At 46.2% G+C, this 13,160-nt stretch overlaps 1 protein-coding gene across 1 annotated transcript; it reads left to right on the forward strand.

The window, feature by feature from the left end:
* The first annotated feature begins 4,764 nt into the window (after window positions 1-4,764).
* Window positions 4,765-5,728, forward strand: LOC138798875 (uncharacterized). The gene has a single exon (XM_069979495.1). The coding sequence runs from the start codon at window positions 4,912-4,914 to the stop codon at window positions 5,632-5,634; it is 723 nt and encodes a 240-aa protein (XP_069835596.1). The 5' UTR covers window positions 4,765-4,911; the 3' UTR covers window positions 5,635-5,728.
* The last annotated feature ends 7,432 nt before the right edge of the window (window positions 5,729-13,160 follow it).

The raw sequence follows: 13,160 nt of genomic DNA on the forward strand, positions 1-13,160 counted from the left end.
GAGGATTTATGAGCACTGAGACGCTCCGGTATCCAGTGTGTTTATATTTCTCAAGCATTCCCGTAGAATAAATGTAAAGAGGCCCTCGCCATTACTGTATATTTATGTACCTGGACCCCGTCCCGGCTCCAGCTCTGACATCATCTGCTCAGGTCAAATATGAATCATCTTCCCAGAAATCCCGTTCAGGAGAAAGAGCTACAATCCTCCAGCTATATAAAGCACGGCCATCAGTCGCCTGTACTCGGACGAGATAGAAACACGTCTGCTGCTACTGACTGCTGCTGATGGTAAGTATAGAACAGTGTTCTGCAGAACATTACACCCTGTTCCAGACTGCGCTCATGGCTCTTATAACTCCTCTTCCCTCTCTCATCTTCTACTTTGCTTTTTTTTTTTTTTTTTTAATTTATAGTAAAGGATTTGTCCTACGATTAATGTCCTTCATATTCTGTTGTTTGATCCCATTTCCTTTGCTATTGACTAAACTTCTAATCTTTACTATGTATTTCTGTCCGCTGCCCCTCCTGACCTCCGCCTGTCCGCTGCCCCTCCTGACCTCCGCCTGTCCGCTGCCCCTCCTGACCTCCGCCTGTCCGCTGCCCCTCCTGACCTCCGCCTGTCCGCTGCCCCTCCTGACCTCCGCCTGTCCGCTGCCCCTCCTGACCTCCGCCTGTCCGCTGCCCCTCCCGACCTCCACCTGTCTGTCTGCTGCCCGCCCTGACTAGAGACGATCGAACCTCGGGATTTTGCAGATTCGACCGAGCTCAAACCTGCCGCATTTCATTCCTGATGCCTTAGCCGGTGGTACTTGGGCTGTCTCCTCCTTCCCCACAGAACGGGAAGGCATCAGGAATAAATACGGCGAGTTCGATCGAACCTGCAAAATCCCGAGGTTCGATCATCTCTAGTCCTGACCTCCGCCTGTCTGCTGCCCGTCCCGACCTCCGCCTGTCTGCTGCCCGTCCCGACCTCCCCCCCCCTTTACTGCTTATGACAGTACGTTACCTGCCTGGCCTTGTCTGGCTATTGTTCTTGTTGAATACTTACTGCACCTCCTCATCTCCTCGGGTTCTATGACGGGTGATATACAGTCAGTCATCTGAGAATGGCGCCAATGTGTGTAGTTATTCATTTATATGACACTATATACTGTAATATGTATCACACCATGTGTAACAATAGTCTATGGACAGGCTGATGGATATTTATGTTCATTACAATGGAGTTTCGGATTGGGGATGTTCCACGGCCATTGTTAATCAATAGTGATGAGTGAACTTGCTGAATGTTCGGGTTCACCTGAGCACAAATACTACATCTGAAGGACTATGAAGAAAAAGCATATGCACAAAAAGGGAGCACATCAAGAAAAAAAATCTTTATTTAAATAACCCAACAATAGACAAATTGTATACAAAACAGGTGCAGTAACCTAGGGAGACAAGCCCTAAATGGCACTCAACATTAAAAACACTAAAATGTCATCCTTGGTGTGGCTGGTGTCCCAGCCTGGACACAGCCCCCCGCCTGACCCCCTGGACACAGCCCCCCGCCTGACCCCCCCCGGACACAGCCCCCTGCCTGACCCCCCCCGGACACAGCCCCCTGCCTGAATACCCCCCCCCCCCCCCCGGACACAGCCCCTGCCTGACCCCCCCCCCCCCCCCCCCCGGACACAGCCCCCTGCCCCAAACGTCCCCGCCCCCCCCCCCCCCCCCCCCCCCCCGGACACAGCCCCCTGCCCGACCAAACCCCCCCCCCCCCCCCCCCGCGGACACAGCCCCCTTTTAATAGCGTTCACCGTGCAGAGAAGTAATGCCGTTTTTGTTTTGTTCAGATATTTCTATATATATACACTCAGCGGCCACTTTATTAGGTACACCATGCTAGTAACGGGTTGGACCCCCTTTTGCCTTCAGAACTGCCTCAATTCTGCCGCAAATACATATATATATATATATATATGTATATATATACACATACACACACACACACATATAAGTATATATATATATTTATCCATATACACACACAAATATATTCTCACACACACACACATACTGTATACACACACACACATATACTGTATACATACACACATATACTGTATACACACACATACTGTATACACCCACATATATACTGTATACACACACACTAACCTCCTGTGTCTGTCTCCTCCAGCAGATGTCAGGCCAGCAGTGGAGGCTCAGGAGATGAGGCTGTATGGGAGGGGACAGGGCACACACAGCTTCCAGTCAGCTCTACTGTGGTGCTCGGCCTCCCTCCCCTTCTCTCTGCTCCAACAGAGACAGCCAGCCAGCTTGGAGACAGCTTCCCCCAGTGACAAGGCTGTCCATCACTGAGCTACGGAGAGGGGGCCTGAGGAGGGGGCAGAGGTGCCTGGTGATGTACCTGCAGACCGGGTGAAAGTGAGGGATTGTGCCGCCCCCTAGTGGAGTAAAGAGTCTGAGGCAGAAAGCTCAGTTTGCCTCATGGCTGAAACGGCCCTGGGTATACATGTCTCTGGTACCTGCATGTTGTCGTACGGTACTGTAGTTGGTTCAACATGGTGAGGGGCACAGTTGGCAATTTTTAATCAGTGATTGATAGACATTGTAATGTGTGACGTTATTGACATCATTTTACATACTTTAGAACTGTAGCAACATGAATTAATGAGACAGGATGGTACATGCGCTTAATAGAAGCTCGTTCACACCGTATTATGAATGCGATCGCATGGACACCATCTTTTTGTGGTCCAAAAAGACCACACTACATACCTATTTCAGTCTAATTGACGGGTGCCATTTTCTTGGAGCTCAGGGATCTTATCCACCTACAATATATAATCTAGTATGCCGTTCTATGCAACTCAATATCTAATGCAATTCAGTGTACCATTCAGTGAACTGGTTACCTGACAAAGGGGGCCTCTGGCTAGACAGTATCATAGCCATAGTATAACAGCCTTGTAGTAAGCTCTGTATGATGCATATACGGCGGCCATGTTTTTGTGGCCTATGTCTTGGATACATTAGGAAGCTACTGCTCCATAACTCTATAATGTGAACTTTGCCCTGTAGCTAGCAGGCTTGTGAGTTCCAAGCGGGCGGCTGTGTCCGGGGGGGTCAGACAGTGGGCTGTGTCCGGGGGGGTCAGGCGGTGGCTGTGTCCGGGGGGGTCAGGCGGGGGGCTGTGTCCGGGGGGGTCAGGCGGTGGCTGTGTCCGGGGGGGTCAGGCGGTGGCTGTGTCCGGGGGGGTCAGACAGATGGCTGTGTCAAGGCTGGGACACCAGCCGCACCAAGGATGACATTTTAGTGTTTTTAATTTTGAGTGGCTTTTAGGGCTTGTCTCCCTAGGTTACTGCTCCTGTTTTGTATATAATTTGTGTATTGTTGGGTTATTTAAATAAAGATTTTCTTCTTGTGTTCCCTTTTTGTGCATATGCTTTTTCTTCATAGTCCTTCTGTGTTTCTTATATGCATTGGTTTAGCACTCAGGTTATAGGGTGGTGCCCACTATACTCTCTGGTTTGGCAAACTCTATATCTGACTCCTGGTGGCTGGAGAGGTTGGATGCGGCTCTAGGGAGTCCTGGTGGATACAGCCATAGGCAATAGACTGTATCCATGTTTTCCAGGACTCCCTAGGGCGGCATCCAACTTTTCCAGCCACCGGGAGTCAGATGTAGAGAGTTTGGATTCAGCTCATCACTATTTATCTATTATTTCCCAGAAAACCTCCATAAGGGAGGAAAGCGGAAATACTTTTACTGTAAAAACTCTGAATCATCCGTCTCTGCAGCCACTCAGCCAGGATATCCACTGCTACTCACTGCAGGTAAGTGTATGCTTAGTATCTGCAGGTTTATATAATATAGTTGTATATTTAACCCCTTACAGGGGTATTCCAGCAGAGAGAAAAAGAGCCATTGTTATTACAGTACATTCATAAGGTATTCATATCACTTTTTAGTTTAACTATAAGTAAATGTAAAAAAAAAAATAATCTATATATTTATTTACATTTATACTTTGGTACCAGTAGAAGTAAGGGGTGTCCTGACCCTCTGCTGCCACCAATGTCTGTGTCAGGAACTGCAGGGCTTCAGAACCCCTGGTACATTTACGTATCACTCAGTTTATAGCCTGCGTCACTGGCATCATTGTACTTTAGAGGTAAATTTAGCATAGTCCTGCCACATAAATCAGCTAATAATTCTCATTGACAACATGATTATTTTACGTTGGCATCATTCTATTCTTTTACTTTTTTTTTGTTAATGTTAGGGGGGCTGTTTGGGATCTTTTCTAATTACTTCCCCATAAACAAGTTATTTTTCTAATAAAGTGGTGCAAGTCTATTGTTCCTCCATACAGTAGTGAGGTTGCCTCCATGCCCCCGTAGAGTACTTAGGTTCCCTCTGTGAGCCTGTAAAGTAGTCAGGTGCCCTATGTGCATGCCTCTCCGTGAAGCAATTAGGTACTCTGCATCTCCCATATGGTACAAGCTTTCTGAGTGCCCCCATATACTAGTTAAGTCCTTTGTGCCCCCATATATTAGTAAAGCCCCATTGGTGCATCCATATAGTAGTTAAGTCTTTGTGCCTCCATATAGTAGTTAGACCTCATTGGTGCATCCATATAGTAGTTAGTACATAGTATCCCTCATGTAGCTAGTGCCCAATAGTTACCCCCCCCAGTCCCAATAGCGGAACATTGGTAGAAAATATATATACATGCCATAAATACTAACTCTAAGTTATTGGTTTCACAGAGAAGAAATCATCTTGGGAGACGACATTTGTATGATCGTTGGACTTAGTTATAAAAACTGCCGGTGACGACTGGAGAAAAATCTACTGTACACAGCAGGCAGAAAAATAGAATAAGTGGTTACTGACATGTCTGATTCAGAGGAGGAATATTCCGAAGGTCCATACGCTCGTGCTGGCGCCTACCGCCATGGGTTTACAACCGGAAAGCCCAGGGCTGGATTTTATGCTGAAGCCGGAGTAGGAAGAGAGAGAGTCAGGCGCGGTGCATGGACGACCCAAGCCATCGGCCCATACGCTGATGTCAGAGCTGAAGCACGGCCATATGTACTGGAAACAACGGCCACAGCAGGACTAGGAAGTATCTCTGCTTCTACTGACCCATTCGCAGATATTGATGTCAGAGATGCTATCGGTTTAGGTTTGGGTCTTGATAATATTGACAGACCCTTCAGGGTATACGAGGATCTTCCATGTGTCCGTGCTGGAACCTACCTTAATGCATTTGAAGATAAACCTGGAAGGCGACTCCCCAAGGCTGAAGCTTATGTAGAAGGCAGTACATTTAGAGTGGGAGCTGAGTGCAGTATGTTGGCCGTTGAAGCCAAGGGTCCAAACGCTAGTGCCAGATATGAGATCGGTCCAGAGAGAGTTGGAGCCAAGACCACCACAGAACTCGGGAGTTTTACAACTTCTGTTGGCCCAGTTGAATGTACAATAAGGCCAAATGTAGATACTGGTTTCAGTGTCGGAGATGATGGTCTGGAGCTAAGTGTTCTAGGTTCTGGGATCACACTTGGACGCAACCCCAGTGTTTCTACACCACTCGGTAGAATTCACCTTTCATTTTAACATCCTGAATGGAGTCATAGAGTAGCTTTGTTTTAGCCGTATAACCTAATGGCTGCTGTCCGCCACGGTGTACACTGCCAGCCTTTTCTCATCAGGATGCTGCAAATGGACACCTATGATGGACAAAACACAATGTGAAACAAGCCTAACCTGCTTTTGCTAAATGTGAATTAAAACATCCGGTAACAGATCAGTTTTGCAGTGCACGTAATAAAGTGAGGAGGATAGTGACAGATCCCACAACATGTGATTTAAAGGGGTAGTTCACAAAAAAAAATAAAAAATCTTTCAAATGAACTGGTCCCAGCAAGTGCCAGAGATTTGTAATTCACTTCTATTAAAAAAATCTCCAGTCTTCCAGTACTTATCAGCTGCAGTATGTGCTGCATTCTCTCCAGTCTGACATAGTGCTCTTATAGTGACCCAGTACGGGCCCCTAAGTCTTATTGCACTTGAGTAAGGTAACACTCTCGGGCTCACACAAGTGGGATGAGGTATCCACTGCAGTTAGTGTTTTTCCCACTAGGTGTCACTGCGATGCCCTGGCCCCTAGGGGCCACTCCGCTATACAGATGTTGGATGGGTGCAGGAACCGGGGCAGCTGTAGGATGTAGTGGTCACGGTTTAGGCACGAGGGTGATACAGCTGGAAACCGGGCTCCTGACCATGCGGGAATACTGGGCAAGCGATTCTTCGTTGTCCTTAGTCAGGGCACCAATTATCACACCAATGCCAAGGTTCAGAAACAACGGTAGTTGTATATTTATTGTAACGGTGGTAACTAGTAGCAACAGTCTCTCCGGATGCAACCGGGAATAAGGCAATCTTGAATAAAGCAGAATAATGGGTGATGCTGCAATAGGCTGTGAGATTAGCGTGCTGAATAATGGGAGTAGTAGTGATACTGAAGCAGAGATGCTGGGTGGAATGAGATTTGAATTGAATACTTGCTGTTGATGATTTGAGAAGATGATGATGAGAGGAACTGAAGAATGACTGAAGAATCGACACCCAGATGAGAATCTTGAGACTTGAGACAGGAACACAGCCAGTGGACTGGAGCAGCAGAGCACACAGAGGCCTCTCTCCTTAGCAGGGAGAGAGAGGACTAACAGACAACCTATCCCCTTGATGGTAGGGAATAGACTGAGGTAGCACAGGAAGTCACATGGTAACCCCAGCCAAAAGCTCGATGACCATTGGTGTTACCATGAAAGCAGGGCACAGTCACGTGACATCCAGCCATTGCATCATCACACCATTAGGCATATACAGAGGAATACACATGAGAAGTACCATCCTTGAACTCTAGGAGGCGACATAATACCTTTAGACACTGATACCTGAATACACATGCTATAAATGACTGAAATGGCAGACTTAAATACTGAGAAGGGGGACACAATACACGCAGTTTGCAGTGGACCATAGCTTTCCAGAACAGAACTGTTTATAATGAAAGTGTGAGCATAAGAAGGGCTGTTCTGGGACACTGCATCACTACTGTGTTTCTGTGTAACTTATTCTATGCATGACTGAAGTCTTGCAGGTGTTAACTGTTATGTGTCACATGTTGCCTTTCTGACCACTCACAGGTGCAGGTGCTTCTCTCTGTTCTCTAGCCTATTCACTCTCTCTCTCTACACACACAGTTCACCAATCACAGACATGATTAGACAAACCCCCGGAGTTAGGACTTGTGTGGGGAGTTAGTTGTAGTCTGGAGTCAGTCTAACAGAAGCAACTAGAAAAGTCAGTAGTTGTTATGAGCGCTAAGGCTAAGCCTTTTACAAGGGGAGAGAAGCCTAACAGGGATTAGGAACTGACCCCAGTGGAACAAAGATACTAAGGAAAGTCTACGTATTCCACTGCACAGTGCAAGACAGATGGGAAGGCTTGGGAGTTTGCTCAAACCAGATAAGGCCTGGGCTCGTATTATCCCCCTCTATTCTCTCTATTGCACCTTCTTACTACACCTGGTACCTGGTCTCTACCTCAACTACAAGCATCTGAGTCTCTTGCAAAATTGTAACTGTTTGTATTGCACTGGACTGTACTCTCCTTGTTTTGCACTACGTTTATCCTAAGTAAATTGTTTTACTCTGCACTGGACTCTGGCTTATCTCTTCCACACCTCTACACTTGGGTTAATCTCTTTTTGGTGTTTGTGAGGTGTCATATCGTCTGGGGTGGGCCCTATACCACCCCAGGCTACCGTGACAAGTGCCCATAGACCCACTCAGCTACTGCACCAATGTAACAGCTGACCCGGCGGGAGTTTACCCCAAACACCCAGAGCAGCAGCTAATCCCCATAGAAAACCTCTCCTGCTCTGGACAGTTCTAATGATTCTAAAGGAGCCACGTCGCAGAGGGGAGGGCAGATCGTCACACTGGTGGGCTGGTGCTCAATAACAGACCGGAGCCGTGCACAGGAATCGGGTGGTGGTTAAAAAAAAAGGAGCGTCCCAGCGCCAATCTGTTAATGGAAAAAAAAACTGATGTACCTAGTGGCACATTCACTTTAAGCCTCAAGGACATTTTAAGGGATATTTCACATTGCTGCTATCGCAGGTACGATGGCCTTTAATCCTGTAGACTCCTGTAATCGCCAGAACGAGGATGGGTAAATGTATTGCTCTAAATGATGTTCGAATCAGATATCATATTGTATCACATAAGGGCTTATTCACACAATCCGGAGGAGGATTGCGGCACGGATCCCCTAGCCCCTTTCAAATCAACTGGTTTCAGATTTGTAAATTACTTCTATTTAAAAATTTTCAGTCTTCTAATAGTTATCAGCTGCTGTATGTCCTGCAGGAAGTGGTGTATTCTCTCCAGTCTGACACAGTGTTCTCTGCTGCCACCTCTGTCCATGTCAGGAACTGCCCACAGCAGCAGCAAATCCCCATAGAAAACTTTTCCTGTTCTGGACAGTTCCTGACATGGACAGAGGTGGCAGCAGAGAGCACTGTGTCAGACTGGAGAGAATACACCACTTCCTGCAGGACATACAGCAACTGATAAGTACTGGAAGACTGGAGATTTTTCAATAGACGTAAATTACAAATCCCTTTAACTGTTTTGGGGCTCACAGCACCCTCAGGAATGACGATGCTGGGAGTTCTGAAGTCCGTTTCGTGGTACATTCTATATATGGACTGTGCACGGAACGTATGAGGTCTTACTTTGTTTGCCAAGTGTTACTGTGGAAAACCTATCCGAGAAAGACGTCATGGCCAACAGTAAGCTCCTCGTCTTTGAGAAATGTCTTGATAATTTATTTTATAACATGAAATGTCAGTTTGGGTCTAATTGCCCATATATGGTAAAAATAATTCAGCTTTTGATTTAGTTATGGAGGGAACGTTTCTCAATCCTTGCAGTGGTCTAATCTACAGAAATATTGATATTTTTGGGTTATTTGCAACTTCAGAAAATATATTATTTACAGCAATGTCTCTTCTTTTCTTTTTTTTTGCCTTGAATGCTGAGAAGGCAAAAACCTCAAGAGAAACCAAAAGTAAATCAGGGTGTGTCTGCAGATGTGGTGCGATATGACTCATAACAATACTAAAGAAGTGAGCAAAACACATTCTGTGGGAAGAGAAGAGCGAGAAGAATGGGGCCCTGCAAGAGCTCAGCTATATGACTGCAGCCATCAACTTATTGGGCGGATAACAAAATTCAGGAATCCTAAATAATAATAATAATAAATAAATAAATAAATTAAATAAAATAATTTTATTCTTCAGGTCGTAACGGATTCAGTGATACCTAACATGTGTATTTTTTTTTTTTTATGTTTTACATAGAAAAGGGAACGGAAAAAAGTTAGTTTTTTTTTATAGGGGGGGATTTTTTTAATTACATTTTATCTTATATACTTTTTTTTTTGATGTACACGGGGACTTTTAGAGTGGTCGATAGATCATTACTGCAATAGTCACCTAGTGCAGTGCATTACAGAGCGCATTGAACAAGCATTGTACCGCAGCACGGCAGGGTACTCAGGAACAGTGGCGTAGAGACCGGGCCGCTACCAAGGGGGGGCCCCCTCGCCACTGTACTGCTACCCTCCCACTCCCTCTTGTGACCGCAAGCAATGTTTTGCTTGCGATCACAAGAGGCAGGGCCCCCCGGCTGTCTTGCGGCCCCCAGAGAGCTCTGTGTGCGCCGGGGGGAAGAACTTCCAGCGCAGGGAGCATCACGTTGGGATAAAAACAGGTCCCGCGAAGCTCCGCCCCTCCGCGCTAAGCCCCGCCCCCGCCGAGGGAAGCCCGCCAGCGCGTGTGACCTGAGGGCTACAGAAATTATTCAGGTGAGTATAGATTTTTTTTTTTTTTTAAGGGGATGATGAGGGGTGTAGTGGTATGATGATGGAACAAGAGAATGATGGGGGTGTAGTGGTATGATAAAGGAACAAGAGGATGATGAGGAGTGTAGTGGTATGATGATGATGATGATGGAACAAGAGGATGATGGGGGTGTAGTGGTATGATGATGGAACAAGAGGATGATGGGGGTGTAGTGGTATGATGGTGGAGGTGGTTGTAGTATGATGGAGGGGCAGGAGGAGGGGACAACATGGGGGGCATCTGTAAGGGGGATAAAATGGGGGGCCATCTATATGGTTGATAACATGGGGGCAATCTGTAAGGGGGATAAAATGGGGGGCATCTATAATAGGGACAACACAGGGGGCTATCTATAAGGGGGAAACATTGGGGGCCATCTATAAGGGGGAAACATTGGGGGCCATCTATAAGGGGGAAACATTGGGGGGCCATCTATAAGGTGGACTACACGGGGGGTTTATACAATAGGGGGATATGTACTATAAGCGTGATCACCTACTAAATGAGGGTGTAAAGGGGACAGTACAGATGTGCAGTGTGTAGAGAGATGAGGATGGTGAGGAGCGAGGAGCCTAATATGTCTGTCTGGCAGATTCTGTGGATTTGTGGCTCCAAAAAGTTCTCATAATGGCCCAGGGCAGATGGAGAAGATGAAAAGGGAAGAACTCCGATCAGAGAAGACGTCCCCTGTGAGTCACCTGATATAACTGCACTGTGATGTATATGGTGTATAGAGCCTGTGTAGAGTGCGTCCACCTCTATATGACTGGATGAAGTGATAGTGATCTGTGTACAGAGGATTTTATTCAGTAGCAGCGGTGGTGTTAGTCAGTATGTGGTAGTGTTAATCAGTAGCAGCGGTGGTGTTAGTCAGTATGTGGTGGTATTAGTCAATAGCAGCGGTGGTGTTAGTCAGTATGTGGTAAGGGGGGGGGCCCAAGTTGACCTCTTGCACCAGGGCCTAAGAGACATTAGCTACGCCCCTGCTCAGGAATCTATGGCAATCCTGGAGAGGGAGTCAGAGAAATGTTTAGGATTGAATTTACCGAAATTAGAAATTGGTGCCCTTTTAAGAATGCTGATACAATTAAATAGAGAAAGAACAGGCTAAAGATTTGAAGCCAAAGCCAGGAATGGACTATAAACAGAGATCAGATCATAAAGGAAAGCCTGAGATTTCTCCTCTTTTCAAATCAATTCCTGGCTTTGGCTTCAAATCTTTGGCAGATAATCTGTCAGATAATCTTTCTGCGTAAACAGACCAATAGCAATGTAAACAAGCGCCATTCTGCTTGATCAGCGCTCGTTTACTGATCCTATTACATGGCTCAACTATCGTGCAGCAAGGGCTGTGTATATATATATATATATATATATATATATATATATATACACTGCTCACCAAAATTAAGGGAACACTTTAGCAACACAATATAACTCTAAGTAATGGTGCGTTTACACGGAGAGATAATTCGCCCAATCAAACTATTAACGATTTTGAAGTAACAATGTATTTTTCAGAACGATCAGCGTTTAGATGTAACGATATATCGTTTGAAAAAAACCTTATTACGATCATTTTAAGATCACTTAAGCCCATCTCACACACAGGGTGATTGTTATCGCAAAAATTCGAACGATAATCGCTCTGTGTAAACGCACCATATATCAAACTTCTGTTAAATCAAGCAGTCCACTTAGGAAGCAACACTGATTGACAATCAATTTCACCGCAATTAGCAAGACCCCCTCAATAAAAGAGGGTCCTGCAGGTGGGGACCACAAACCACTTCTCACTACCTAGGCTTTCTGGCTGATGCTTTGGTGACTTTTGAATGTTGCTGATGCTTTCACACTTGTGGTAGCATGAGACGGACTCTACAACCAGGGCCGTTTTAATACATAGGTGGGCCCAGTGCACAGCCCTCAAGAGTGGGCCCCCCCTTACCTTTCGGCACATTGTATAATGTACTGAATTTGCCCCCACACTGTATCAGGAGCCCCAATACATACAGTAGTTACCTTATAACACTATTTCCACCATTCAGTGATTACATATTACATAAAAACTGCACTAAACAAAACAGAAAGATATCACCAATGATACCATTACATAATACCGCCACATCATGACCCCTAACACTACAACCCTATAACAGAGTGCAGTTACATCCAGTGACTCACCGGAGGCGTCTTCTCCGATCAGAGTCTGTCACCTTTTCTTTTTCTCTCCATCCAGCCTGGGCCACCTTCATGTCTTCTCCTGGCTGTGAATCTTCTCTCCAGAATCTGCCAGAGAAGTATTTTAGGCTCCAACACATACAGTAGTTAGGTCCCTTGTACCCCTATACAGTAGTTACACCCCTCTGTACTCCTACATAGTTACACCCCTCTGTGCCTCCATAGTTTTAAGGTGTCCCTGTAGTATATAGACCCTCATGTGCTCCTCCAGTTATATACAGCACTCCTGTGCGCTCCCCCATTAGTATATAGCCCCCCTGTGCTCTCCCCCAATAGTATATAGCCCCCCATGTGCTCTCCCCAATAGTATATAGCCCCCCTGTGCTCTCCCACAATAGTATATAGCCCCCCTGTGCTCTCCCCAATAGTATATAGCCCCCCTGTGCTCTCCCACAATAGTATATAGCCCCCCTGTGCTCTCCCACAATAGTATATAGCCCCCCTGTGCTCTCCCACAATAGTATATAGCCCCCTGTGCTCTCCCCCCAATAGTATATAGCCCCCCTGTGCTCTCCCCAATAGTATATAGCCCCCCCTGTGCTCTCCCCAATAGTATATAGCCTCCCTGTGCTCTCCCCAATAGTATATAGCCCCCCTGTGCTCTCCCCAATATATAGCCCCACTGTGCTCTCCCCCATAGTATATAGACCCCTGTGCTCCCCAATAGTATATAGACCCCTGTGCTCCCCAATAGTATATAGCCCCCTGTGCTCCACAATAGTATATAGCTCCCCTGTGCTCCCCAATAGTATATAGCTCCCCTGTGCTCCCCCATAGTATATAGCTCCCCTGTGCTCCCCAATAGTATATAGCTCCCCTGTGCTCCCCAATAGTATATATCTCCCCAATAGTATATAGCTCCCCTGTGCTCCCCTATAGTATATAGCCCCCCTGTGCTCCCCCATAGTATATAGCTCCCCTGTGC

The sequence above is a fragment of the Dendropsophus ebraccatus genome, chromosome 8 (genome assembly GCF_027789765.1).
Source record: "Dendropsophus ebraccatus isolate aDenEbr1 chromosome 8, aDenEbr1.pat, whole genome shotgun sequence".
NCBI lineage: Eukaryota > Metazoa > Chordata > Amphibia > Anura > Hylidae > Dendropsophus > Dendropsophus ebraccatus.

Excerpts from the sequence above, each read along its gene's own strand:
- LOC138798875 (XM_069979495.1), top strand. The coding sequence starts at position 4,912 with ATGTCTGATTCAGAGGAGGAATATTCCGAAGGTCCATACGCTCGTGCT.